The sequence below is a fragment of the Astatotilapia calliptera genome, chromosome 14, assembly GCF_900246225.1.
Source record: "Astatotilapia calliptera chromosome 14, fAstCal1.2, whole genome shotgun sequence".
Classification (NCBI taxonomy): domain Eukaryota; kingdom Metazoa; phylum Chordata; class Actinopteri; order Cichliformes; family Cichlidae; genus Astatotilapia; species Astatotilapia calliptera.
The window spans coordinates 1,651,275-1,679,200 of NC_039315.1; the positions used below are offsets into that span (position 1 = coordinate 1,651,275).

The 27,926-nt window shown below is 46.5% G+C and overlaps 1 protein-coding gene across 3 annotated transcripts; it reads right to left on the reverse strand.

Annotated features, from left to right (window-relative positions):
• Positions 1–1,174: 1,174 nt before the first annotated feature.
• Positions 1,175–27,423, reverse strand: il1rap (interleukin 1 receptor accessory protein). Of its 3 annotated transcripts, none has more exons than XM_026191890.1 (12): positions 26,880–27,423; positions 22,496–22,581; positions 18,624–18,819; positions 17,771–17,854; positions 14,383–14,593; positions 12,988–13,156; positions 12,833–12,904; positions 10,899–11,028; positions 10,258–10,406; positions 9,684–9,827; positions 8,698–8,841; positions 1,175–2,310 (listed from the first exon to the last, which is right to left on the reverse strand). In XM_026191890.1, coding segments are annotated over exons 1-12 (2,223 nt in total). In that variant the 5' UTR covers positions 26,882–27,423; the 3' UTR covers positions 1,175–1,474. The 3 variants fall into 3 exon arrangements, with proteins under 3 accessions (XP_026047675.1, XP_026047676.1, XP_026047677.1); XM_026191892.1 differs by lacking the exon at positions 1,175–2,310 and adding an exon at positions 7,192–8,576; XM_026191891.1 differs by lacking the exon at positions 26,880–27,423 and having other exon boundaries at positions 22,496–22,633.
• Positions 27,424–27,926: the final 503 nt, after the last annotated feature.

The window sequence follows — 27,926 nt, forward strand, 5'->3', positions numbered from 1 at the left end:
CTTGTCATTTATCGTCAGTGGGTGTAGCAGCAGCAGCCCCTTTGTCCACCTGTCAATCAAAGAGGCCACACCCCCAACAATGCAAATTTTAAGCCTTAAGATCATTTAAACAGGAGAGTTAGCCAAAGAGAACAAAACCGTTTGTAAACACGTTGATTTCTGCTGTAAGATCAGACATTTCAACATCTGTGGGGACTGACTCACTGCTGGAGCCTCAAGAGGCCATTAGAGGAACTGCAGATTTTGGCACTTCAGCATCAGCTCAATTTTGAGGTTGATTCTCGTATAAAAGCCTTAAAGATTCAAAGTGTTTTGTTGTGTTGGTTTCATATTTTCACTGTGAGCTGTAAATCTTGTGAATTAAGGAAAGACACTGAAAACTTTGTCCCTGAGTTTGTCCTTAAGGCAGCGTTTCTCTGTGGCCTCGATGCAGTTTTACTAGAGACCAAATAAGGGAAACAATACTCTGGTTTATTAAAAGGTGTATTAACTTCCTCAATATGGACAAAAGTACGGGACCACCTACGTAAGACAGCTGTAAGAGCTGCTTGGCCATGCAAGAGGAACTTTGGAGCGCTGCAGCCTTTGACTCAACAGAGCGTCGGCGACTTTTGCAAACTGTGCGCCCGAACACTCGAGACCTCGTTCAATTACTTTACACAGTCTGTCACTGCATGGCCGAGTGCCTAAAAGCTTCCACTTTGAAATAATACCCCCGAAAGCGTGGTGAAACATTTAGGAGGGAAGTCGGACTTGATGCAACAATGGTTTCCTGTTACAGCACCTACTTCAATTCAAACTGACAACCCCTGAATTCAATAATTAGGAGATGTGACCCAGTACTTTTGTTCATAAGCGTAGTTCTTGTACTATTGCAGAAGTTCTGAAACCTTCAAGATCTGCCATTTAGATCAGCGGTCCCCAACCCCCGGGCCTTGGCCCGGTACCGGTCCATGAGTCGTTTGGTACCGGGGCGCGAGAGTTGAGGCTCAGGTGTGAAATGTATGGTTTTCAGGGTTTTTATCGGTTTTCAGCATTATTTTGTTATTGTTTTTATCGTTAACTCGGTTTTCCTGGGTCTTTTCACGTGTGATATGAATAAATCTTTTTTTCGGTACCGGTACTAGTTTTATTTTGTTGCATTTATCTTAAAGGCCGGTCCGTGAAAATATTGTCGGGCATAAACCGGTCCGTGGCGCAAAAAAGGTTGGAGACCGCTGATTTAGATCATCCTGAAATATACGGATCTCCTGCTCTCCAGAGGATGAACTCTAAAGATTTGAATTACCCCTGGACTTTGCTGTCTATCGCCTCCCTCAGGACAAACCCATCTTAATGTTTCTTCTGACCTCCCAAACACTTGTATTTTCCTGACGTCATTTGAATGCAGCATCTCCTTTGAGTTAGAAATAAAGGTCTTTATCAAAGGGTGGAGTTGGTGCCATTTTCACCACAAGCTCCACCCCTTTTCCCTCTACGATGGAAGAACTTCCTCAGACGTCCTTGAACTGCTCACCGCCTGCTGCTGGTTGTGTTTCCCCATTTTGTTCTCCGGACTGATAGTGAGGGCGGAGTCAGAATCTAGGTGGTGTATGAGGGTGGGGTTAGGAGAGCAGTGAGCATCATGGGCGGAGTTAGGAACTGGGTTGGGGTGTGTTTCTGGGACCGGGTCTGAACGAACTTCTGTCCTATCGCATGGTTCCTGCTGTGTTTGTGTCTCTACTGTAAGCTCCACCCCTGCCCCCTCTACATTGCCCATAAACCCAGCGCACCCTGAGCAACTCCTGCTGTGCTGTGGCCCCTCCTCCATATTTATGACACCTCTCTTGAGGTACCCTCTGGGCTGCGTCCGCCTGTCTCTGCGGCTAACATTGGTACGCCCGTTTCGGTGGCCCTGATTGGTTCTGTCGCTCTGGCTCTGGATCCGTTGAGCCCTCTGCAGGGCCATGGCAGCCAGGTCTGAGTGCGATGATGTGCTGTCGATCAACCTCCTGCCCAGAGCGAGTGGGCGGACGGGCAGTGCCAGCCTCAGCCTGAGCCAGAAGCGAGAGCGCCGCGGTTCAGATCGGGTTCCTCGCCATGTGACGGTGGTGATGGTGGCCTGACGGAGCTGAGGGACCTCCACGCAGGCCAGTTTGCTGACTGAGCGGTAAACCACAGCGATAATAGAGGCTCGGAGACTATTCTCGAGGTACAGACCGAGACGACACTCCAGGAGACTGAAGCTCTTTTCTGCCAGGAAGTTTGGGCTGAGAACCAAGAGGAGGCGGCGGCTCCGCTGCATTGACTGCAGGATGGCCTCTGATAGGTCTGACAGGGGACAGACAAAAAGACTCAAGGACTGCAGCTCAAGGTTCAGCTTACATCCACACGTACACGGGTACTTTTAGCTCTGCCACGAAGGAGACGTGGAAACTTTAGTTTGTCTGATCGTTCCAGAGTTACTGAAAATGTTACGGATAGATCTGCATAAACATTTCACCATAACATTAAAGGGATTCTTCACCTGAGATATGTCAATGTTGGACATTTAGTTGCAAATCTTCATGAAGACACATCAAACTGGGAGACATTGTCTTTATGTTTATGTTTATGTGTGTGTGAATGGGTGGATGACTGGATATGTAAAGCGCTTTGGGGTCCTTAGGGACTAGTAAAAGCGCTATATAAATACAGGCCATTTACCATTTACCATTTATGTTCTCCACAAAATATCAGATATCAGGGGCTTCATTCATTCATGGTGTGGAGGGAAGCTACGACCGAGGCATAGTTTTATTTTTGTGTGTGTGATTCTGAAAATGGAAGACATCAAATAAAAAACACTGACATGAATAATGATGGTGAAAGGAAAAGACTTTTATACCAAAAAACAGAAATAAAATAACCACAGTTCACAGCGTGACAAAGTGCAGGATGCATTCTCTCATTACAATACTGATTGTTCAGGTTAGAGATAAATAGCGTAGCATATTTTAGTAAGAAAAATATACAATGAGAGCTGATTTTTTGTTGAAATATCAAATATAAAGTGGAAAATAAAGAAAGTGCACAGTAATTAACAAACAAATAACAGGTTACTCAATGCTGATATCTAAAACCTGCAGTGCATGAAGCATGAATCCATACTTGGTTTTTCTTGTGTTGTTTAGCAGGTACGATAACTCCTCTATGCAGATGACACCCAGCTTTACCTCTCTGCTGGCGTCTGTGCAAAAACTCCTCAACGTCACAACTATCCAAGCGATGTCACATGTGTGCACGCACAAATCACACAGGTAACCGTACCCACCAGTCTTTAAGAAAATGTGGGTGTTCCCTGACTGGTTCCTGGAGGTTGCTGTTACTGGGTGAAACTGGTTGTACCAAAGACCTTGGATGCTAACAGATTGCTGTAGCTGCACCTACGTTGGATGAAAGTGTCCGATTTGTCTGAAAACACTGTCAACTACTGAGCGGTAATGAAATCACTTGTTGCCATGTTTGCCTTCAAAGTAAAAGTTGTACTTTTTGAGTGGATTTCAGTTCTAAGGCAGAACTTTGTCTTTGAAGGCAAACTATTCATTTCCGGTTTGTGTCGCACTTTAAGTTTTACGACTGTCTGGTGGTTATTTAGTGGGTATTTTCAGATAAGTCAGTATCTTTCATACACACTACAGGTGATTGTGTAGTGACCTGCTCATTAGGCAGGTGTTGTGCTCTTTGTAACCAATTCAAATGACGACTACATTCAGCTACAGAGGACATACAGATATATAAATGGAAATGCTCCCCGTCTGTGGCACATGTGATGTGTTAGCATCCATTGTATGGATTTGAATAAATTTTGTATAGATGGTCATGGCCCCCCCCCTCCCCGAGGATGACTCTTACCCACTTTGTTATCCTGACACCTCTCCACGAGTCCCACCAACAGGTGACCTTTGGTTTTTAACAGATATGTAGAAAAAAACGATAGAACCCATATGAACCTAACACTGAATGCTAACATGATACAGATATAGGACTTGATTTTAATCCACCTCTATAGTCTATTAGTGTGTTAACTGTGTGTTACGATTTGATTAACATGTGTTTAAGGCTATTTTGTGCATGTTTGCACAAAACACTGTAAAGTAAAACCAGACCTCTTTTATAAAGCACCAGTTTAGAAAACACAAAAGTTTTTAACTCTGGACAAACAAAAAAAATGAAATACATAAATGTGATAATGACACATGTGATAATGAGTGGATACTGTAGATGATGAAATGGCAGCTAATATCAAAGTTAAAATAAAATGAGTGAAATTGAAAACCTGTAAAACAAACACTTCTATCGAAGCATCTGCATCGTCCTCCTCCCGCTCTTGAGGGCGACCAGCTTTAACGGCATCGTGACTTCAGCTCCAGGACTGACAACACAGACTTCCTGTTGTAATGAACACTGCAGCCTCTAGGGGCGCTTTCAGCATTTTAACTAACGAACTAACCCTTTAAAAATGTTAGTCTGAAGCTCGTTTTTAGCCATGCTAGCAGCTTTGCAGTAAGGACGGTAACATCCACGCTTGAACGTTGATGTTCAATGAACCACTTCAAACAATCACGGTTTCCACAAAGATGAACTCCTTTCCCCAAAGCACGATTAATTGGTCCTTCGAGAGCCGGAGCCCTGGAGTCGACATTCACCGAGGGGAGAAGAGACACGCTGAAAGACTGACGTCAGTCAGGAAGTTCCTGTAGTAAAGTCCCGAGATGCTAAGCAACGCCAAGTAAGTTGGAGAGTGACTCTATAATCGCAACTGGGTTTGTCTCCCGAAGCTGGGTTTGTGTCCCGCAACTGGGTTTGTGTCCCGAGAAATCGCCCTGGGTTTGTGTCCCGAGTGTCCCTTCATTGGGTTTTGTCGCGCGACTGGGTTAGGGTCCCGAAAGATTGGGTCGGTGTCCCGAGTGTAACGGTGAGAGTTCGAAGTAGGCCTAATTTGTGTTGTTGTTGTCATATGCGTTTGTGTGAATGCTGCGGAGCAGGTGTGGTCTGTGACACGGTTGTTGTTGTTATCATAGGTTCCCGAGCAAGTAAGACTGCATCACAGGGAGACAACGCATTCATGCAAGAATTCACTCCCAGCAGCGCGAGATATTCATATTCTAATACAAAACTGTGATTTTGAGGGTAAATTGGTTGCTGTAAAATGTTTAGATTCAAGTCTTAGAAATTTTCAGAAAAAAAAACCCGCCTTGAAGAGTGTGTGGAGAAGGCCAGCCCACATCAGCAGCAGTTAAGATATGCTCTGGTGAATGGCTTTCCCCCACCCCTTGCTGACACAAAATGCTTAGATTATTCTTTGGCTTGCCCTGATCAACAACAGCCTGTGCTCCAGACCTTAGATTTAATTGAGGTGGATAGTTGTTAAAAGTAATCTGCATTAAGCTTGTGGTTGCTCAAATTCAGTACAATGACATATGAGATGAAGTAAAATAGGTAAATATTTAAACTAATGATGTGCATAGAGGCACTTGACCTGTGTGAAAGACTGTCGTCTTATTATGAGCCATTGTTGAGATGTAGAGCACACCTGTGAAAACAACTAATATGCTGAACCCTGTATGAAACATCTAAAAGTACATGATGGAGAAGCTGAATTGAATATGAAAGTGCACGTCTTTGCCACTGTGGGGCAAAGCACGCAACCACTGTGTGAGGTTGCGTTGTGGTCTCTTCTGAGCTGATGAGCAAGCTACACATTATCAGATCGAGAGCTGGCTGAGAACTCATCAAAGAGAGGGAAACAGAACTATGATAACTGTGATAACTGGAGTGTGCAGCGTTTCTGTGAGTTCAGCTTCTTCTTTCAGATGTGCAGCAGTTTTTCTGCATCTTGACTCATGTGTGTAGAGCGTTCATAGCATCAGCATCATGATTCTATGAAAAGCACATGAACCAGAAGCTATGGTGGTGATGACAGCAGTTTCCTATGAACATCACCTAATGCTGTGCCACTGCACTGTGCATACGATGACACTCTGAAGACTGCTGGGATCATAACAGCAGTAAGATAACTGGACCCAGCACCCTTTCCACAGAGGGGTTTTTCTGCAGAGCGTGGACAGTGGAGGAGTCATAAGTACCCCCCTCGCAGGACGAAGGCCTGAAGTGAGGTGATGGGGGTTGGTAGAGGCCATAAAACTAGAGTGCTGAAGAGGTCTGCAGCTTTCATGATAGCTGAGACCCATGTTGACAAACAACAAAACCAACTGGTATGTTTGAATGCTTATTCTACTCTGGTCCTATGGACAGTGATGGAAACAACTGGAAGAGACATTCATGACGCCCTGCAGAACTCAAACCACTCTGCATAGATGATGGGTGATCACAGCAAAGCTGGGATGTTTTTGAAAATGTTACTTTCTTATTTTAACTATTAAATTAACAATTCATTTGTTTGCTCGTAGGATGCAGTTTGCCATTGGATGAGATCAATGAGGAATGGGATAACTGCTAATACATTTGTCAAACTGTGTACGGTTACAGTAATTTAGGGTGATTGACATATGCTGTGTATAAAAATGTTTGCACTGAAACTGTCAAACATGAGGTGATCATAACTTTTCTAGCATAAAGGTCAAAAAGGGGGGAATGTTAGGTTTTGTATTGTTGATTGTCATTTATGCTTAGAAATATCTACTTATATATGCTTAGAGTTTTATAATTAGTTGTAGATTGGTAGAGGTTTGAGCCTTAATAGTCTGCAAACTTTGTGTGCACACCTACATCCTGGGAGCATGGGAGAGGTCGTACCTTGTCTTATTGTTTCATGGTAGGATAAACGTGGCTGTATCTGTTTTAGGCTAAGTGCCTTTTGTTTAGATGAACTGCTGGACTTCCAGACCAGCAGGTTTAGGGAAGTTATTTATGGGGTCACACTCTGACCACACACACACACACACACACACACACACACACACACACACACACACACACACACGGTACTCTTTGTTTGTATGTAGACGTCATATGTTAATGAACCTATGCATATTCATGTTACCTCAATAAAAGAGCAGTGTTACGGGGGAGCGGACGAGAGCAACTGGGGTCAAGCGAAGGAACGGCGTTTGTCCGGTTCTCTCCCATGCACGAGAAACATGAAGAACTTTGTCTACTTCGTGTCTTGCTTGCTGTGTAATTATATTGTCTTCAACGTTCCAGCGAATAGGTTCAAGCTACAAACCTGTCAGGGAGATTTACATTTTCCTTTTTAAATATCTGCACAGCTGTTAGATGATTAGTGTGAAATATGGCTCGCACATACATGGACGTCTGTCCTCTGAGCTGCACGTGCTGGGCTCGACCTGCACCGACGGTGTCGAGCAGCCAATCCTCTGTTCTCAGCTAGATGTAAGAAGTTATTCCGTTTTTTTCTACCTTACGTTTTTGTAAAATTCATAGTTCATTCCAACCGTATTTTTTAACCGTTTTTAAATTACTTGAACTATTTTGTTCCATTTGGGAGGTTTTGGTTATTGTGCAGCCTGTTGGTCAATGATTATATAGTTCATAGAAATAAACTTGACTACTGTACTCACATGGTGTTCTATGTCAACCACAGTCAAGAGTAAACTGTTATATTTAAGCACCAAGAGCTACGCAGCTATGTTTAGGCATAAAGAACTTGGTCGGCTTCAGCAAATATTGTGGTTTTGGGTTAAAAATGCGACGGCCACATTTAAAACTGAAACTTTGTCCAAAACAAGTCACACTATGACATCGCGTGTCGTTGCTCAGAGGCCAAAGGAAACCGTGCGGGTATCTGTAAGTGGTTTTGGCCAAACATCACCTGAAGAGGAAACAAGGTGGAGCACAGTCTCATTAACCCAGGACGCTGAAACGTGCCATTTGTTCATAATGCGACACTGATAAAAACATTAGCTTGTTGATGGGAAATGTTTTCTGGTGTAAATACTGACAGAGCTGCTAGCATGGCTGTGGACTTTTTCATATCCTTAAAGGGAAAATGAAACTTTGTTCCATAAAATGAATAAATCTGAGTCAGTCCTGGTCAAAAGCATGACTCTCATTCAGAGAAACCACGAGCCTTCCCCAGGCTGAGCTCCATCAGCTGTAACTGTTCTCAGAGAGCTGCTGCTACGCTGCAGAATTCAGGACTTTCTGCGGGTCTTTGACGGTGTTGCTGATCAGCCCTGTTTGGGAGTTTGTACTGTTCTGACTGTGAAGCCTCATCAGCGCCACCTCCTTACTGCTCTCTTCTTCGTCCTCCCCTCGGCTGCTAACCCTCCTCACGGGCAACTCCACCCTCAGCCTCTTCCAGAAGCGTGACGACAGCTCTCTGGACTTGTCCCCCTGCCATCGGACCAGCGCCAGAGCCACCCGGGCCCGCCTCAGCTCCCTGACCCAGCCCTTCCTCCGGACCGGCTTGTACTGGACCAGGATCACCCGCAGGTGCCCAGCTAGCGCCATAGTGTCAATGCCGGCCTTAAGCTCCAGCAGAGCCTGGGAGCCCTGCGAGGCGTAGCCGGGACTGACGACCACCAGGAGGCGCCTGCTGCGAGCCACGAAACTCAGAGTCTCATCTGTGATGGCTGCAGGGAGAGAGGGATAATGAAGGATGGACGGATGAAAGGATGGATGGATGACGTGTGTTTTGGTTCACCTGTTCAGTGTGTGTGTGTGGTGTGTGTGACAGCACACGTGAGTACTCACTCCCGCCTGGCAGGCTGTCTCGGTCGAAGATGCACACCGAGTACCCGAGCTCGTTCTCCAGGACTCTGCGCAGCGTCAACAGAACAAACTGCTCCTCCTCACTGTTCCTCGCATACGAAATGTACACGTCGAACTCCTTATCATCTGAACACACACACACACACACACACACACACACACACACACACACACACGCGCACACACACACACACACACACGCACACACTCCATTACAGAGGGGAAACTTCTGAGCTTCAGTCGTCAGGAAGTCAGGACGTAAATGTCACCCACACATGTCGAGTCAGCGAGATAAAAGTGAGTGGAAACTGATCTGATAAAGCGCCTCCTCCTCCTCCTTCTTCTTCTTCATTCTCTACAAAACTAAACTGAACAGTCTCACTCAAGGTTTTGGACTTTTCAAATATGCTGCATGTTTCAGTGAATCGCTGCTCTGCTCTGTTCCCATTTTTCCACATGACATGAAAACGTCCCTGCACACACTGCTCAGACGTCCTGTGTGACATTTCTGGTATGCACAAGTTTCATTTGCAGATAAGATACAATCTTTTTCTACCACGACATGTGAAAACTGTCAAATTTTGCCTCCGATCGAGATAAAGCGAGGGGATTTTTCTGTGAGAAGCTGACCGAGTGTCCTCGAACGCAAACATGTAGCTCTGGAGTGATTTTAGGGTCACAAACGTTCTCCTTTAATAAACTAAATGCTGCAAGCGCAGCCAGGCAGCGCGACTCGTAGAGAAGAAATTTAGTGTCAGGGCATAAAAAGTGAAGTGACACTGCAGATATTTCAGTTACCTGGCCAAAAACAAGGCTGTAGCTTTATTACCTCGTGTTTTACACCCCGAATATGCAGAATCATAATCGCACAAAAAGGCGATAAAAACGGTGCGTCTGAGGGTTTATCTGACTGCGGGTCATAAAGGGAACGGGCGAGCAGGTGGAGGGAGCTGGGGGCGGGGTCTCACCTGTGTGCCGCTCGTCTGTGCCAAACCAGGAGCGATAGAGCAGCAGCAGCTCCAGCCAGAAGACGTGATAAACCACGAAGAGGATCAGCATGAGGAGCAGAGTGACGCCGAGGCCGCAGCCCAGCTCCACGGTGGGCAGCGACACTGCAACACAAACACACCTGAGGCCTCAGTGACGGCTAAGCCACGCCCCCACGGACAGAAAACAACACAGGGCAGGGGGTCTTCATCATTTCATTGTAACAAACCTGTAAGAAATGGAACGACATCTGTGCTTTTGATGCTTTCTATCTAACGCTGCTCGAGCTCAAGAGCGCCCCCTGTGGGAGTCCACAGTGGGAGTTCTACATTACGCTGGACGTTATCTATGGTTTTGTCATCGACACCTTGGTCTACTAAAGACGTCACAGGTGTTGGGTGGGGATCACCCAGGACCATAATTCCCAAATCGAACTTCCTGTTTGTTCCCTGAGACCTGAAGCTCATCTGGAAAGTGTTTACTGAGCTTGAGTTTCAGATGCATGACGAGCCTTTAATGTGAAACATCCACACGGCGTGAGCAGCGCTTCCTCACCTTCCTCCTCCAGCTGAGCTCTGCGGGTATCGAAGCCTCGCTCGTTCTTCACGGAGCAGTAAAACTCTCGCTTCAGGTCTTTGGACTGGAAGTCCTGGATCACGAGGATGTTCTCGATAGTCAGGTCCCTGAAGTGGTCTCTCACCACCCTCAAAGCACAAAAAGAAGTGACATTTCAAAATAAAAGCACGCTTTCTGCAGGAATTTACTCTCCGCTGCTTTCGTCTGATAGTTCGAGTTGTTTTAAATATGCTGTGCTGCTGATGTCTCGCAGCCTAGTATATATATCAATAAAGTAGTGTTTCAAGTTTGTTACATTTAAACAGCTCCTTTCACATTATAAGCACTGAGGCTACAGACACACGTTACACATTTTATCTTGTTTTTGTAAAACACTCTTTGAGTTGAACTTTAATTCACTATTTTGAGCTTTTTACTGAAAGGTTTGGAGTTAATTCCAACGGTGCAAAAATAGGAGACGCTGATGAAAGTGAAGGAGGCGTCATTTAAAATGAAAAACCCAAATAAAAGCAAAAACCTTAGCAGTGGTCAGCGCTCTTATCATCAAGTTTATTTGGAGATGTGACTTTATAACAAGCGCCCGTGCAGAGCGGCCGCTGGCGCACGCGCTCTGTTCGCACCTGTTAATTTGTGTGAATCGATCAGGAAGTTTGTCCAGCGTCTTCCCATCAACTGTCCACCAGATCTCCCGCCACGGTTTGTCCAGGACGAACGGAAGCTGACCTCTGCACACCAGACGCACCTCGGTGCCTGAAGAGACAGAAGGATATTCATTTCAGTGCAGGATGAAGGTAAAGTGTTTCCTGCTGCAGGCGTGGATGTTCACGTTAAACAGTTCACTCCACTCGTGGATCTGCATGATGCCATAGAGTGGGAATATCCTAATGTGGTCGTTTTGAACTGCGACTCGCGCAAAGCTGCACGTGGAGCTGGAAATGAGCGGCACACGTCCAACTTGGTGACGGACGTGACTCAAAGTGATTTTAGTGTATTCTCTGGATTCATTTCTGTTGAATATTTGCGGTTCATTAAACGATCCGTGCAGAACACATGTTCCCGAGCGTGTTTTTATATCTCGATGTTTCTTTGCTGCACAGCTTCATAAATGCAGTAATTCGGTCTAATTAACGACCCGTTCAAACTTTTTGGAGTCGCAGTGTTTGCATGACTTTATTTTCCTTTCACAGACAATGACGCTGATATTGAAGTCTTAAACTGCTGCTGATGACGGCGCTGCGGCAGTCGTTTCCTTCAGACATTTATCAGCCTGCTGGCTGCAGTCCTGCTCGCCTCCATCGGCACCGACTCACACTGTGTGTGCATGTCGCGTGCGTTGATGGAGCGTGTGCACGCCGTTAGCAGCTCGTTCTGTTTTATGAGACGTTCTCCCGCAGCTTCCACTAATTCTGAGCGGACGATTAACTTTGTGAATGTCGAGTCTCAGAGAGCCAGTTTGAAAGAAGCTGCTGGCAGACGAAGTGCCGCCCGTCACGTCCTCAGAGTCCAGCTGCAGGTGGAAGAACTTCCTCCACAGAGCCACACGACTCTTCCATCAACTGCTGATGTTGTCCATGCACATCTGGACAAATCAGCCTGGTTAGATTCACCCCTGTCCCCGTCCTCTGTGTTAATGAGAGACGTGGCGTCTATGCAGACCTTTGTGTTCATCAGTGTGAGCAGGACTGAAGGCTGCTGTAGATCAACCTCATTACACTCAAAATGTTCTTAATGGGTTCAAAGATATCTGTGCAGCACGTTTTATTCAAGCAGGATTTATGTTCCTGCTGTGAAGAAGTCACAGGACAGCCAATCACATCAAGTTATTTATTTAACATGTGAGCTCTGTTGGTTTTGGTTTTTCTGTTCTTTCAATTTTTTATTCGTCTGCACGTTTTCCATTTTGACCAATCGTTTCTGATCAATAACAAATTAACACTATCGCTCCGTCAACAGCGACCTCCGGCTGTCATCTGCACCGATCAATGCGTCTGCTGCCTCGCATACAAACAGGGTCTCCACAATACACGACTGCAGCAGCTCAGGGTGAACGACGACACAAAGAAAACCCTTAAAAACTTGATTTTTCCTTCCGGTCCTCATCATGACACATTCCAGCCAACAGACATTTTCTCTCGTTCAGGGTCTGCCCCGGGGTCTCCTCCACACTGTTCCCAAAGGAACGGGCACTCCAGCCTGTTCCTGATGGGAACCTGGTCTCAGACTGAGAGGTGCTGAAGCTGGAGGTCATCGCTCCGCAGAGCCAGAAAGACCATGAGGCCACTGAACCCACAGCCCACCAGGACTCTGAATTAGTGCCAGCAATATGAACCAAACAATGGGCCCCAAGGTAAAGCCCAAGGCACGTTTGACCGGCATCTCCAAGTCACGGCAGGGACGGTCAAATGCTCATGAAGTTTATGTAAATCTTTAAATCTACACATAGGAGCGTTTAGCACGTCCTCGAGGCCTCTGAGCTGTAAAGCTGCAGTACAAACAGGAGAAACGTGCAAAGACAAAGACGACTGAACAGCACTCGGGGGGTTTGTTCACGTACCTGTTTTGACTGTGAAAATCTGGTCATGTGTGGGGTTCATGATGCTGGGCTCTTTGGGCAGCGAGAGGGGCACTGAGAGTAAATGAGAGCACCGGTTACCTGCACAGTTACTGCCTGTAATCTCTGTATGCGAGTTACCAGAAACGGTGTCTCACAGATGGCCGTGACATTGATGCTCCTGGTGAAGTTGAGTGTTTGGTTCCTCCTCTGGTACTGGACTCTGCAGTAATATAAACCCTGATACTGTTCCATCATGAGGTGAACCTGCAGACTGTTTCCTTTCTGCTCCCTGTCGCTGTCCCAGAACGGATACCAGTCGCACACCTGAGAACGGCGAGATTCACACACTTTAGTTTCATCCAGCCCATCCAGACCCGATCTGCAGACGATATCCTGCAGCTCCGCTCGGCTTTACAGCGTGTTTCAGTTCAGCTGTTTGCTTTACTGACTCGTTGACAGAAGGATTAATGAACAGAGCTGCCACGTTTAAGAGAGGAAAAGCACGAATACCACACTGAACATATTCTGTTAATTGAAAGAAGAAGTAAAACTGTTATTGCAGAAACACAGGCATCCCATCGTACGAGGAAGAGAAAAAAACATTTGTGAGAGAAAAAAGATTAATCAGCTATAACGGTGCTGATACGTCTGTGGTTTACTCAGTCATTAGTATCACAAGGTGTATAACGAAACCAGGGAGACTTCTTTACAAAACACATTCATTTCTAGTTAAACATAAAGTACTTCATTGAAGGGATTCCATAAGGCTCAATATTGGTCCCACTGCTATTTTCAAAATATGGAAAATGACTTTATACAAAGTTAGTTGAATTCTAATAAATATGTTTCTATATCATTAATATGTCATCATTTCACCTCTGCCCCTGAAACAGTGCCTTGATTTTCTTTAAAATAATATATAATAAGTGAAGAAATGTTCTATCGTAGAAAAACATCAACATCAGTCAGAGTAACTAAAGAAAGGTAAAGATAATGTACAGCCATTAGAAAAGTTGCTGACTGGAAATAAAACGGAGCAGCCCAGTAACCATGATTCAAGAGAGCGCCAACATACAGCGACCAGAACAAACCAATAAATCCGTTACACTGAAGGCTGATTGGAGATGAACTCAAACGACAGATCGTGTCAGAAGGTGGACGTCGTCCAGCTGCGGCGACTTCGCTTGGTTAAGTCGCTACTCGCAGAACAGACATCGATATGTTTGGTATTTGATTCAGTTTTGAGTTTGTGTTGGGGCCCAATGTTGTGTTCAAAACAATAAAAATGTTTTTATTTGCAGAAACATTAAAGATATACTCGATTACTTTTGATCTACTGACATTTAAGAAAATGTCAATTCAATAAAGAACCGAGTGTCTAAAAGGATTTTAATTTGGTGTCATACAGAGAAAGCACTCAGAGGCTGAAGGACCAGGCTTTATGTCAGAGACCAGCATGATTTTAATGTGATTCTGAGTATCTGAATGCAACAGAATCAAAGACTGCAGATAAAACAGGACAGAGGTTAACAGCAGTGCTGAAAACTTACCGGGTGCGCCACAAAGTACCATTGGACCTTTGGTGCGCTCTCTGACATCTTGGTGGCGTCCTGCAGGTCTGGACAGTCTAACGTCTTCCCCTCCTGTAAAGGGATCAAGTCCTCAATCGGTGCCACGGCAACCGGAAGCGCACACTTAACAACGTCGTCCGGCCGCAACACTTTGAGGCGGATGGCGATCTTACTGCAGGAGGACTTGTTACTGCAAGTCAGAGACGGGAGATGTCAGCAAGCAGGAACCCATCCAGAGCATCTGCACATTTCAGCTCCGGCCAAACATTCAGATTTTTATTGGGGGGGGGGGGCAGTATGGAGATTATGTAGGGAAGTGAGGAGAGTGAATGACACACAGGAAACAGTCTGGGGTGGACTCCAACCCAGGCGCCAGCTCAGGAAGGCGCACGATGCTCACGCCTTTCCCACGATGCTGCATCAGCTCTTCTAAAAGTTTCGGGGAACTGACGGCATTCAGAAGCGGCGTTCAGCCGAAACATGACAAAGTGGAGCAGAGCAAACCACAAACCCACAGGACGCGAACACAGGCTGTGATTTTGGGTCATCGCTGGTCTCGGCATCATCAGCACAACAGAAAGAAGCTGGTTGACTCTCTGCTTCATCTCTAAAACTATTGAGCCTCTTATGTTATCACAGGGTTGTGATTCAGATCAAAGATTCTAAACATCACCAACAAACTGATTATTATCTTATCATATGAACAGTCGTGCGCACGCTAGCCCAGCTGTGCTGTTTTACTCTCGAAACCAAACGTCAGGAACTTACAGGCTACAAATACGTGAACTCAGAGGCTCGTGAGAACTTGAGTTTTGACCTCTGAAACATGTGGATGCTATTCCTGCATCTGTGTCTGCACGGCTTTGTGCATGTGCCAAATAATTCTCTGAAGCCGGTAAGACAGAGGAAACAGGAAGTGACCTGACCACACAGGAACGCAGAACTAGATCACCTTGTTCTTTGAGGTCTGCTGCAGTATTGGTACTGAAAGCAGCTCAGGCAGCACTCGTACCACAGACGGCAGCAGCCTCATGACGGACGGACCGGCAGTGAAGTAAACGACGACATCAGAAGAAATACGTTTGTGTTTGTAGCAAATATGAAAATTAAAATACAGACGTCGGTTTTTTGTCTTCATTAGTCACAAAATAACTGATGTGAGCTTAACTGGTTGTGGCTCAGACGACTTACAGGCAGAGCTGTAATGCCTGTCTGGCTGGGCCTGATCTCCATGAAATGTGTGCTGTGCGTATGTGTGTGCATTCATGTCTTTGTGGGGACCAAAAATTGGAAGTTCAGTGTACTTGTGGGGACCAACGTTTGAAGGCATGTCTGAGACTCAAAATGTGGTTTTAGTGTCAGGGTTACAGTCGGGTTATGTCAATTAAAAGTCCCCACAAGATATGAATCCCCGACGTGTGTGTGTGTGTGTGTGTGTGTGTGTGTGTGTGTGTGTGTGTGTGTGTGTGTGTGTGTGTGTGTGTGTGTGAGAGTCTTATTCATGTGCTGAGATAATCTGCCCAGTTCAGATTTATTACGGCCGACTCCTCCAAGTCCCCAAAAACGTTCAGATGGAGCTGAAGGAAACCCCGCCCGTCCTCAGTGACTCGTTGCTAACACGGCGAGCTGTTTGCTCGCCGTGTTAGCGGACGAGTGTACGCCGTGTGCAGAGTGCAGCGGGTTCGAGCCCTCCTCTCTCTCTCCTGTCTGTCTAATAAAAATTCCACGAACAATCATCTTTAAAAACAAAGCGTGACTGTTGTGCACGGCCGTCTAAGTTTTCATGTTTTTTTCAGTATCATTAGAAATGAATGAATCTTGTTTTGGACGCGCTCATTGGCTTATTATATTTTTATATTATTTTGTTTGTGTTTTCTAATAAATACAAAACACAATAGCGACGCAGAGACCAAACAACCAGAAACACAACAACATTATTATTGAAATAAAAAAAGGAAAAGCTTTATATAAAGGTAGTCAAAGCGTCCTCTGAGCGCCGGCTCATCGTTTAAAACGCTTCTTCATCGGTTTGTGTTTCAAGGTGCTCGATGAGCTCACCATCAGCCTGCTGCTGTTGCTCCATCTGATTAACGTGTGATCTCCACACCGTCCAAATGCTTCACGCTTAAAACTCTAACTCCTATAACTAGTTCACATTCTCATTCTTCTGGATTTCAGAATAAAAGACTTATTTATAAATATGTTTCCGTGCGTTGCATGGTCAGGTGACTCGTGAGGTCGAGTAACGCTGATCTGCTTCCTGTTCCCATCACTCGAAATGAATACGAGGCAAATTCAAACGTGAACACTTTTAGTAAAACGGGGCAGGTGACACTTTACTACATCACGGGATCATCACTTTGGCACAGATTGACCCTCGTAGACCGATCTCGCTCCATCGTCCCGAGGCTTGCCCGGACCCTCCTCATCCCCTCGGGACCTGATCCTGTTTGCTGACTGTTACTTGGAGGTTTGGAGCGAGTCCAGCTGACAGGACTTATCCGTCGAGCTGAGCGGCACATTTAAGATGCTCTCACAGCCACTTTGGAAGATTAAGTGTGGAGCGGCCAAGACGGAGGATCGAAGCTAAGAGACCGGCTTGTTGCATCTGACTGATCTACAGGCTGATGACCGGGCTGGACCGGCCGTGTTGGACCATCAGCCGGCTGGAGTCGCTAAAATCGAGGCCTATCCGCGAGACGAGTCTGAAGACTCTGTCAGAATTTATATTAATTGGAGAACAGAGAGGTCAGCTGCCCGCTCAGAGCTGTGGCTGCAGTGAAATTAAATATAATGTGGTCACTGAATGCTGTTGGAGATGGAGGCCCTCTGTCACCCCTCGCCTTACAGCGGCAGTGGAAGTGGGTGTGGCCAAGGCTGAATTGCTAATCATTTACACCTGAGGATAAAGGTGTGCCGGAGGCTGGCTCGGTGAAGCTGCTTCGTAGCACTTTTAAAGCAGTTTGAAATAAAAACAGCATTTCTGGTCGTAACAGAAGGATTACATACTGGTCGCAGTGTGGCTGGTATTGAACTCAGAGGGGGAAGGACCAGTATAAAACCAGTATTTGTAATAAAACCTCGAGGTTCTGACGCTCTGGGCCGTTGACAGGTGAAAACATTAAACAATAACAGGCTCTGAAGGTTAAAACATCCTGAGGAAACAAATTATGAGCAGAAAAGAGGAGGTCGTGTTTAAAGAGGCTCAGTGAGGAACCAGGAATCCTCCACGTCCAGATGAACAGAATCAACCTTTTGGGATTTACTTACCTGGATGATTGAGCGTGCTCAAAGACAAATGTTTGATATATTTGCAACATGCGCTTCGGTTCAGACAAAAACTTTCCCAGCAGCCCCGGCGTCTTACCGCAGCATGCAGATGTACTGGCCGGTGTCGGCAGCGGCGGCCGGCTGCAGAAACAGTCTCTCTCTGTCTTTGCTGAGCCGCGAGCTGCAGAGCAGGATGACATCACCAATGAGTGAACGTAAATCAGACAAGACTCAATTAGAACAACATTAGAACAAAGTCGGCGAGGCGGATCGAGCCGCCTCCCAAACACCATACGTCCTCTCTGGAAGGGAAATCGTTACAGCCCACTTCATCATTCAGCTCCTCTCAAAGTGTCTCAATTAGACACAACCCCCCCATCTGCTTTAAACTCAACCAGGCTCATCTGTAATCGATCACAAACACATCGGTTGTTTATTCCCTCTGTTATTCTCCAGACAACATAAAGTTTATATAGAAATAAACCTAAAACCTTGAACTGAAGCAGTGGAAACCTGCAGGGCAGAAAAAGTGAAGCCGGTTTTGGTCCTTTGGCTTCAGCTTCCTTCTAAACTTGGTCGATCGTGGCTCAAGAGTTGGGAGTTCGCCTTGTAATCGGAAGGTTGCCGGTTCGAGCCCTGGCTTGGACAGTCTCGGTCGTTGTGTCCTTGGGCGAGACACTTCACCCGTTGCCTACTGGTGGTGGTCAGAGGGCCCGGTGGCGCCAGTGTCCGGCAGCCTCGCCTCTGTCAGTGCGCCCCAGGGTGGCTGTGGCTACAATGTAACTGCCATCACCAGTGTGTGAATGTGTGTGTGAATGGGTGGATGCTTGTGTATAGTGTAAAGCGCTTTGGGGTCCTTAGGACCAAGTAAAACCAAGTAAAAGCACTATACAAATACAGACCATTTAAACTTCCCCTGAAAATGACGCCGACGCGTTAATGGGGGTTACCTGTACGTGATTGGCTGCTCCAGGTCGTGGCCCTCGGGGAGGCGGTACCAGAAGAGGTTGTGCCCGGCGCTCTGGGTGGAGGTGTAGTTGTAGACGGAGGGATGAGAGAAAAGAGGACAGGAGAGCCAACCGACCTCGCCCTCCACTACAGAGACCGCCCCCTCGCTGGACTCGCCCCAGTCGTAGCACATGGGCTCTGAGAGGAACATTAAAGGAACAGTTCAACCAAAGCAAGTCCTCGGCGTGCAGATCACACCGAGAACGAGCCAAACATTCAACGGATGAACTTTTTTATCAGAAACTGATGAGTGAACAGGAAGAGGAGTTTGTGGGGGTTCTCCCTCTCTGGATCAGGATGCTGGTCTGGCTCTGATTTTTCTGTGCGAATTAAACAGCGCTTAGTGGATGTCATCGTTAACTGGCCTTGTTAAAGGACGCGTCCGCCTCATTAAAGGATTAAAGCGCAGAGGGCAGCTGCTGCACTGCTGAAATTAAACTGCTTGCAGCGGTTATTAAATTTGGTGCAGAAAGCTGCACAGAGCGAAGGACAAAGAGCCGTGCGCGTGAACAGATGGAGGCACAGATTTCTGACCCCGACCTCCAGGCTCAGAATATCCCAGCGTCTAGCTGGGAAACACAGACATCAGCATCTGGCACACAGACAGGCTGTGGACATGCTGCCTCACATGTCCACAGCCAACTGAGACCTTTTTTACTTCTTTAAAGTTAGTGTGGGAACCAGATTATGCAACACAGAAAACATTTGTTGTGGCTTTTTAGCCTCTCGTATGTTTGGAAAGCTGAGGAGAGAGAACAGGGCCAACAGCCTCTGCATCAGCCCCACACGGAGCTCTCTGCAGCACAGAGCGGTGCAACAGTCACGCCTCGTTTCTTTATGTTGGGCAGGAAAATTGGAAATAGGTGCAGCGATTTATTGAAACTTGGAGAAACATACACAGAAATACGGCAAAAATATGTGACTGCCTTTATTTTTCTGCTTGACCTCTGAGCAGCTCTGTCGCACGATGGAAACATGCAACCTAAGCTAAGGCATGCAATAAAAACGGGCTTTATTCGTGTCCTTACAAAAATAGACTGACTGTGTGTGTGTGTGTGTGTGTGTGTGTGTGTGTGTGTGTGTCCCCTGTGATGAAATTTTTCCTGCTGCAGAAAGCAGATGTTCTGATGATGCAGATGTTAATAACAGATGTTAATAATATGAATAAAGCCAAACGGGCCTCACTCACAGTTTTACTGGGGCGCGGAAAATAATGTTTATTTTTATTTTTTGTAAATATGAAAACAACTTCATTAATATTTTATTTATATATTATTCTAGTAATCTGGAAAAATAATCTTCCAAAGTGTTTGACTGAATGTGGACACCCCACGCCCCCCTTTAGACTCAGCCCTGCCTGCTGAAGGTGATGAAGGTCTCGGGTTAAGCGAAACATCAAAACCATCTCTTTCTCTTAACCTGAGCTCGGTAACAGCTCCGCCTCTTTGCTCTCTGCCGAGTGTGTGTAGACCAATGGGTGCAGCGTGTTTAACTATGACATCATCATCTTAGTCACAGGCATGCTCTTTGATACGTTTCTACTGCGGGGCTGTTTTCAGGTGCAGATACGGGCGAAACGCTCACTGACGTCGCGAAGCTCAAAGCAAAAAATGAGCATCAGGGATTTTCTGTGATACTCTGTGAACTGGGCACTCCTACAGAAACAGACAGTAAAATATCATCAGCATAGAAATTACACGAACATCTGCTTAAGTTCCAGATTGCCGTCACTGTCGCTGCTTATGAAAATCATACAAAGGTGGAACAGGAAAAAACAGGGTGAATTTTAGCCCAGCACAGACATCCCGCCGTGCTGAATGAGGTGTCAGTAAAGCCATTAGTGCTGTAGTATTTATAGCTGATGTAATTCTCCTGCAGTGAGGATGAAACAGCTCTAACTGATGGCTGTAACTAAAAGAGAAAGTGCAAACCCTCATCCAGGATTTTTATCGTAAGCAGGACTTAAATTACCGATTGATCATCAAAATTAGCGCAGACCAATTTTCCCTCAATTGATTTAATTGAGCAGCGGTCTCAGCGCTGACCCGAGGCCAATCAGTCAGTCAGATTACAAAGCACGCAGCTCGCTCTACAAGCACCTCATCTATAATGACTGAATGACTTAAATGGAGGATAAAGATGATTGCTGTTCAACACAGCATGGGATAATAATAAGGACGACTATCATCCACCACGAGGAGCAGACTCTTGTAGAATGTGCGACCCCTAAACCCACCTAAGCACAGGAAATACCCTTAAAATCACATTTAAGACCCCCCTCACAGTCTAAACTGAAACACACACTGAAACTGTCTGAAGGTGCAAAACATTATCAGGGATCAGTGGGACCTCTGTAACCATAGAAACCAGGTAACTCATGCATTATGAGACAAATCCAACAACAGAAACTGTTTCGATTTCGTGGCTCGTCCAGCGGCTCGTCTGGGGTCCCGAGCCTCAGTTTGAGAAACTGAAGTGCAGGTGGTTTCAGGATGGTGAACACCGAGCTCTGGATTAATGGAGGCTCTGTGCCCCTCCTGTACGGAGCTGGATCGAGTGTGCGTGTTGGTAATTGACCTGTCAGGTTCTCCCGGCCGGCGTATTAGTCTTTCTATTAAAACCTTCTCCAGCATCCGTCCACCTCTTCCCGTCCTCCCTCGATATCCATCCATCCATCTACACTAACGCTTCCAGCCTGATCCTACCTCTCCACACACACATCACCCATCTGTCCGTAACAAGCTGCAGCGTTTAGCTTCAGTCCCCGCGATCTGTATGAGGATAATAGGACTACAGTGATGGCGTCGCTGTGTTTGTGATGCTTCAATAATCTGGTTGAAACAGTTTAACATTGATCTGCAACTCGTGTCACAATCGAGGTTTGACTTTAGTCCTTTTATTTAATTTTGCCGTTTTCAGACGTCAGAAATAGCTTTTATTAATGAACCAATCAGGGATGTTACACATCAGGTGACATCTACATATATCAGCATCGTCCAGGTGACGTTTATTTCTTCACATCCTGCTGATGGTTTTAGTTACTCTGGAGGTCTTTAAGCTACTATTACACCAAACATCTGAGCTTTTAATCATGGTTATCAGGAGTGCTTGTCAGGCCCTGTTTAGTCTCTATAAACAGATCTGCTGTGTGGGTGTGCAGGTCACCCTCAGCCGTGTGCGTGCGTCTGCAGCGTGAGCGTGGAGGGAAACTCGCGACCTTCAGGGTGAAATTTAAAATCACGTTGTTGTTTTTGAAACGGTTGATTTATGGCACGTTTGAAGAGAGCAGCTTTTCCGCCCGCAGCGTCCCCTCCCCTCCTCCTCACTTTACATCCACCCACCTCCTCTACACTGACCTCCCACTGCCCACCCCTGCCTCCCCGCCACCCTCCGACAGCGTTACAAATGAGGCTCCTCGCTCAGGAACCATCCATTCGCCGTCCCACGGGGCGAGAGCTCCGGCTTTTAATTAACCTCACTTCTGCAGAGTTGCACCGCAGAAACAAGAAAGATTTTCAGTTAAGCAGACCTGAGAGACTCTTAGAGGAAAACACGGCACTCGTTTTTGTCCCTCTCAGTTCCCTTCAGCGTAGAAAGAACTCGTCGGCCTGATGGATCCAAATCCACACTTCATCCTCACTCCTGTGCCTCTACATGAGAATCACCTGAAGCTTTTAAAACCAATGTGCATTCAGATTTTTAGGTTTTCTGCTTCGCTGCTGCCGAAAGACAAAAAATGCCAACAGACTCGAGTCACTGACTCGACCCTCCGAGGAGCTCCGATCTCATCCCGCCTGTCACAGCTGTCACCTACCTGTCGGAGCGCTGGACTGACTGGCAGCAGGGGAAGTCCCGCCCATCACGGCGAGGAGGAAGACGAGGGCGGAGATGAAAGTTGCCCTGCAAAGACACAGACTGTTAATGTTTATTTTTCAACAACCTTCAAAACAAACACAAACAACATGAAACTGCTTCAAACTTGACAAAGAAAATTTTTTTGAGTCATTCTTATCATCATTTTTCCATAACTCCATCCATGACTTCAACTTTTTAAGTGAGTGAGAAAACCAAAGAAGGCGTTCACGTATGTGTGGTCTGAATATGTCTGAATGTCTTTATGAAATTATTTATTCCACAAAGACTCTTTTGTTACGTTGGGTTAGTGTAGCATCAGGGTTTAGAATTACAGTCCTCCGCACATACAAGGTCTTCTCTTAATGACCTTGTAGTACCATATCACCCTATTAGAGCGCTTCGCTCTCGCTCTGCAGGCCTACTTGTTGTTCCTAGAGTATTTAAAAGTAGAATGGGAGGCAGAGCCTTCAGTTTTCAGGCCCCTCTTCTGTGGAACCAGCTTCCAGTTTGGATTCAGGAGACAGACACTATCTCTACTTTCAAGATTAGGCTTCAAACTTTCCTTTTTTCTAAAGCATATAGTTAGGGCTGGACCAGGTGACCCTGAATCCTCCCTTAGTTATGCTGCAATAGACGTAGGCTGCCGGGGATTCCCATGATGCATTGGGTGTTTCTTCCTCACTATGTGTTAACAGACCTCTCTGCACTGAATCATACTTGTTATTAATCTCTGGCTCTAACTCTGTGCTGAAAAGGTCACTGCAGCTGACCTCCCAGCAGTCTACACACCTGTCTGCTGATTAACTTGCACACATGTGTAACTGACAGCTGTATCTGCTCACCTGACCAGCATCCAAAGGTGTGCAGATCGTGGAGGGATATCTGAATGATTCGAGAATGAGTTTGTTTTTTAATTCGCATCCGTTGCCGGGGAAACCTCCGACACACACCGGCTGTTTTACTGGACTACAGCACGAGTCCAGGCCGACCTACCCCACCTCTGTCTGTCTGTGCACGTCCATCTCCATAAATCTGCAGCAGAGTGAGCTGATTAATCCAGTCGTTATCTGAGATGAGATGGATGATGACCTCCACGTCTAAGGAACTGACTTCAAATGAAAACCAACTGGCATGGCAGCGAGAAATGAGAAATTGTATCTATTTTCATTTCATTTTATTGGTTTATTGTGGGAGTGTGTGTTTGCTCTGCAGCAGCGAGTCATGATTAATTTTTATGGATCAATATGTGCCACCTCCTCCTCCTCCTGCATGCAGCGCGCTTCAGGACAGGAAAGAGGGTTAAAGGTCACATGCCTCCTTACATAGATGATAAATAAAAGCTAAAGATAGATTTGAAAAACGGAAATCAAATAAAAACTAGACTTCTGCCAAACAACAGGATCTGACTGAGTCAAACTCTAAACACAGGAAATGTCTTCAGCTTTAGTTGTTGTTAATCTGCTTAAATCTGCAGCCTCAGCGAGCCGTTACTATCAGACAGTACTCACATATATTCCTACTTTAACTATACAGCTGAGAAAGCCATGCTTTATCCTAATAATCTATAAAAAGCAGAGTAAAGATTACCCGGTTACTAACAGATAAAATAAAAAAGGAGGCACGGCTCGCAGGGACAGTAAAACTTGCAGCGCCTGAGATTTCACTCTTAAAGGAAGTCACGGTCCCCTGCCCGCACACCTCCACAGGGAGGCTGATGAATGTCTCTGAAAAACGAAACGACCCGAGCTGCAAGCAGGTAACTGCTCATGTCCCGCTGTCTGAATAACAGACCGTCTTCATGGTCGCTTAGTAATCCAAACCCGTCGCACTGACAGGAAGAAGCTTTGCAGCTTGTTTGTCTTTCCTTCGTCCACCTGGAACAATTGGAGGAGACTCGGTCAGCTGATCGCAGGTGAGGCAGGTGAGACGTTAATGCGCTTAAATCTGGAAATCTGAAAAGTCACATGATCAACACGAGACGCTGATCACTGAAAACGGTTTTGGGCTGAAATACAGTTGTTGGCACTGAGCCTTCTCAGTTGCCATGGTAATGCATCATCTCTGAGGAGGATGGGCAGCGCATATTTATCCTGCAGCTACAATCCACTTTGCAACCCACCTGCACCCAAGCTCCTCCCTGTTATGGCATTCCTAACTACATGAGCGTGAAAGCTGCTCTCTCCGAGGAGGTCGGGGTGGTGTGCAGTCCCCCTCCACCAAACTTGACACTTGGCACAGTGCAGTCAGACAAGTACTGTTGTCCTGGCAACTGCCAAACCCAGACTCGCCCATCAGATTGCGAGATGGAGAAGCGTGATTGGTCACTCCAGAGAACGCGTCTCCACTGCTCTAGAGTCCAATGGCGACATGCTTTACATCACTGTATCCGACGCTTTGCATTGAGCTTGATGATACAGCCGGTCGCCATGGAAACCTGCTCCACAAAACTCTCTACGCTCTGTTCTTGAGCTAATCTGAAGGTCACGTGAAGTTTGCAGAAGTTTGCAGACAGTGGGTGACCTCTGTGCACGGCGCACCTCAGCATCCGCTGACCGCGCTCTGATTTTACGTGATCTACCGCTTCATAGTTGTGTTGCTGTCCTTCACCATCGATTCCACTTTGCTATAATCCCACTAACAGCTGACTGTGGAATATTTAGTGGCGAGGAATTTTCACGGCTGGACCTGTTGCACAGGTGTCGTCTTATGGAAGTGACTGGAACACCGGAATTCAGTGAGTTGGTTGGTGAGTGGATACTTTTGGAGATGTAGTGCATCATTCAGGAGACGACTGCAGCGCGTTGGGCGTGAGTAAAATAAATAAGGGGTTGTGTTGACCAGCACATCGGCGATAACCGCCGCCGTAGGTCTCAGACTGAGCCTGTCGAAGGCTGTGACGCAAACAGAATCGTGACTCACGTCTTTATCTGCTTCATGCCTCTCATGAACAGAAACCAGCCTCCCAGTATGGAAACCATCACTTTCACTTCAGTTCCCATTAGTCTCATTAGTCGTGTGGTCTGGGAAAACATCCCAAAACTTCCAGTAAGACTTTGTTCTGTTCGACCAACACCTGAAAACCTACAAACGTTCATTCACCTGAGATGTGAGAGGCCACAGATCTCAGCTGTTCCTGTTTGACATTTTAATAACAAACGAACAGCCGAGCCACGGGAAAATGCACCACAGCAGAAAACGAGTAAGAAGGTGAAGAAAGATGGAGAGGCGCTGCAAGAGACAGACGGAGGGACATAAAGAGTCACGGTGGACAATCAGGCAGAACTAGTGGATCCCAGGAGGGACATACAGACCCAGAGCTGCTCACCAACGCCATCCATCACTCACACACACTCTCTCACTCACACACACACACACCTCCTGTGTGTGTTTGCATGAGCGAGCGATACGCTTCATCACAGGTACAGAGATATAACCCCCTCGAGCTTCGCCCCAGAGGATTCTGGGTACTAGATTGCCCATTTTTTAGAGACTGAGTGAGTTAAACAAACACACAAAACAAAACAGCAGCTTCCTCTGAGGAAATCTTCATCACTCCATCTGCACACTTCATTTACAGTTTACTCATCTGCTCGCTTTTATTTCTTTGTTGTTTTTCTTCATTTCTGGGGGGGGGGGGGGGGGGGGGGGGGGGGGGGTGTTACTGCACTGCCTCATCAGTTCAGTGCTTAGATGTGATGATGATGATGATGAAGAGGCATGTGGGCTGCAGTTATGTTTCTGCTGATCACTGCAGACTCTGACCTGACTGACTATAATCGGATTACCGGGACCAGATCGATGGAGACTGTCCTCCAAACGTCAGACTGACATTTATAAAGTGTCCACTTCCAGCTGCCTTCACATCCGGACAGCTGTGAAACGAACTTCATTATTTTAAGAAGCTCTCTGTCCTTCACGTAAAATTCGGCCCTCATAACATATCAGAATTTGAACTTCCACTCACAGCAGCAGGACAAAGCGTAAATGATTTACTGGAGTTGTACATGTTTTTGAGCGCGGGCAGGTCGGGGCAGGGCACGCACGCCGAACCGAAGGACACATAAACATGATATCAGCTGACGCGCGTTTTCTGATAAAGAAAATCGATCCACGCAGGAATTGTGAGATTTTGAGAATGAAACTCGGCATGCAGGCGCACGGACACCAGCAGAGAGACTCTGCGTCCGGACAGCCCGCTGCGGATCACCGGTGTGCGCGGTGGTACTCTCACTGACGGCGGCTCTCCGTCAGTGAGCCCGCAGAACCAACCCGAGCCTGGTAAAGCACAGCGGCGGGGTCCGTAGAGGAAACAGTACATTTAAAACCAGCAGGCGGTCACTTACATTGGCAGCAGGTCCTCCGGGGGTGAGAGGTGTGAGTCCGGTCGGGGCTGTCAGAACAGCTGACAGAACCAGGAGTGTCCGGGTCCAGTGTGAGGCGCCAGAGTCCTGCGGCTCACTCACTCCCTCACCCTCTGGGAGCAGCGGGGCTCTGGTGATTAACGGCCGCGTGTCAGGGCTCGATCTCGGCTGTAAATCTCCCACAGAGGCCCCGGTGCTCCGGGAACTCCTCCAAAGTGACGCTCGGAGCTGCTCCGGGTAATTAAGCAGCCGCGGTTAACATCACGTGCCGACTAATTAAAGGCGCGGGAGGGTAGAGCGAGTCTTCGAACAGCTGTGGACAGATGCTGACAGATGTTAACAGCTGGACTCGGTCCGCACAAACTTTAAAGAGTCTTAAAAGCGCGTAAAAGGCGCAGCTAGCGACGCAGTGTTTACGTGGAGGAAGTAAAAGTTCCGCGGATTCCGGTCCACGCTCCTCCTCCTCTCTCACTCTGTTGCGACATCGATGAGAGTTATTTCCCAATAACACACACACACACACACACACACACACACACACACACACACACACACACACACACACAGAGCTCCGTGAAGGTGCCCCCCCCCCCTCCATTAACAGGTCTCTTGTTTGGTGTTAGGATGGATGATCGTTTCTGAAATAACGGCGCTTTATTCATTTCTATCTGTGATGCTTTTTTGAATTCGCTGCGTTTTTCTATTCATGTTTTTATTTCATTCACATTTTTATCAAGATTTGAAACTAGTAAAATATTTACTAGTTTTATTTAAGGAAATCGTCAGAAACTCCAGCTGGGAACCAACAGCAGTGCTGCTTCAGTCTGAAAATGTAATCTGATTACAATGGTTGGACTAAAAGTTGCAGCCTGGTGTGATGTCGCCCCCTGGTGGTGTCTGTCAGCAGTCTGAGCTTTGCAGGCTCACTGACGTTCAAATGTGGTGAAGTACATTTAAAATAAGAGAAAAATAAAACCTGATCAATCCCAATTTTCTGAATCTTTCACAATAAAAGCCTCTCACCCGTTG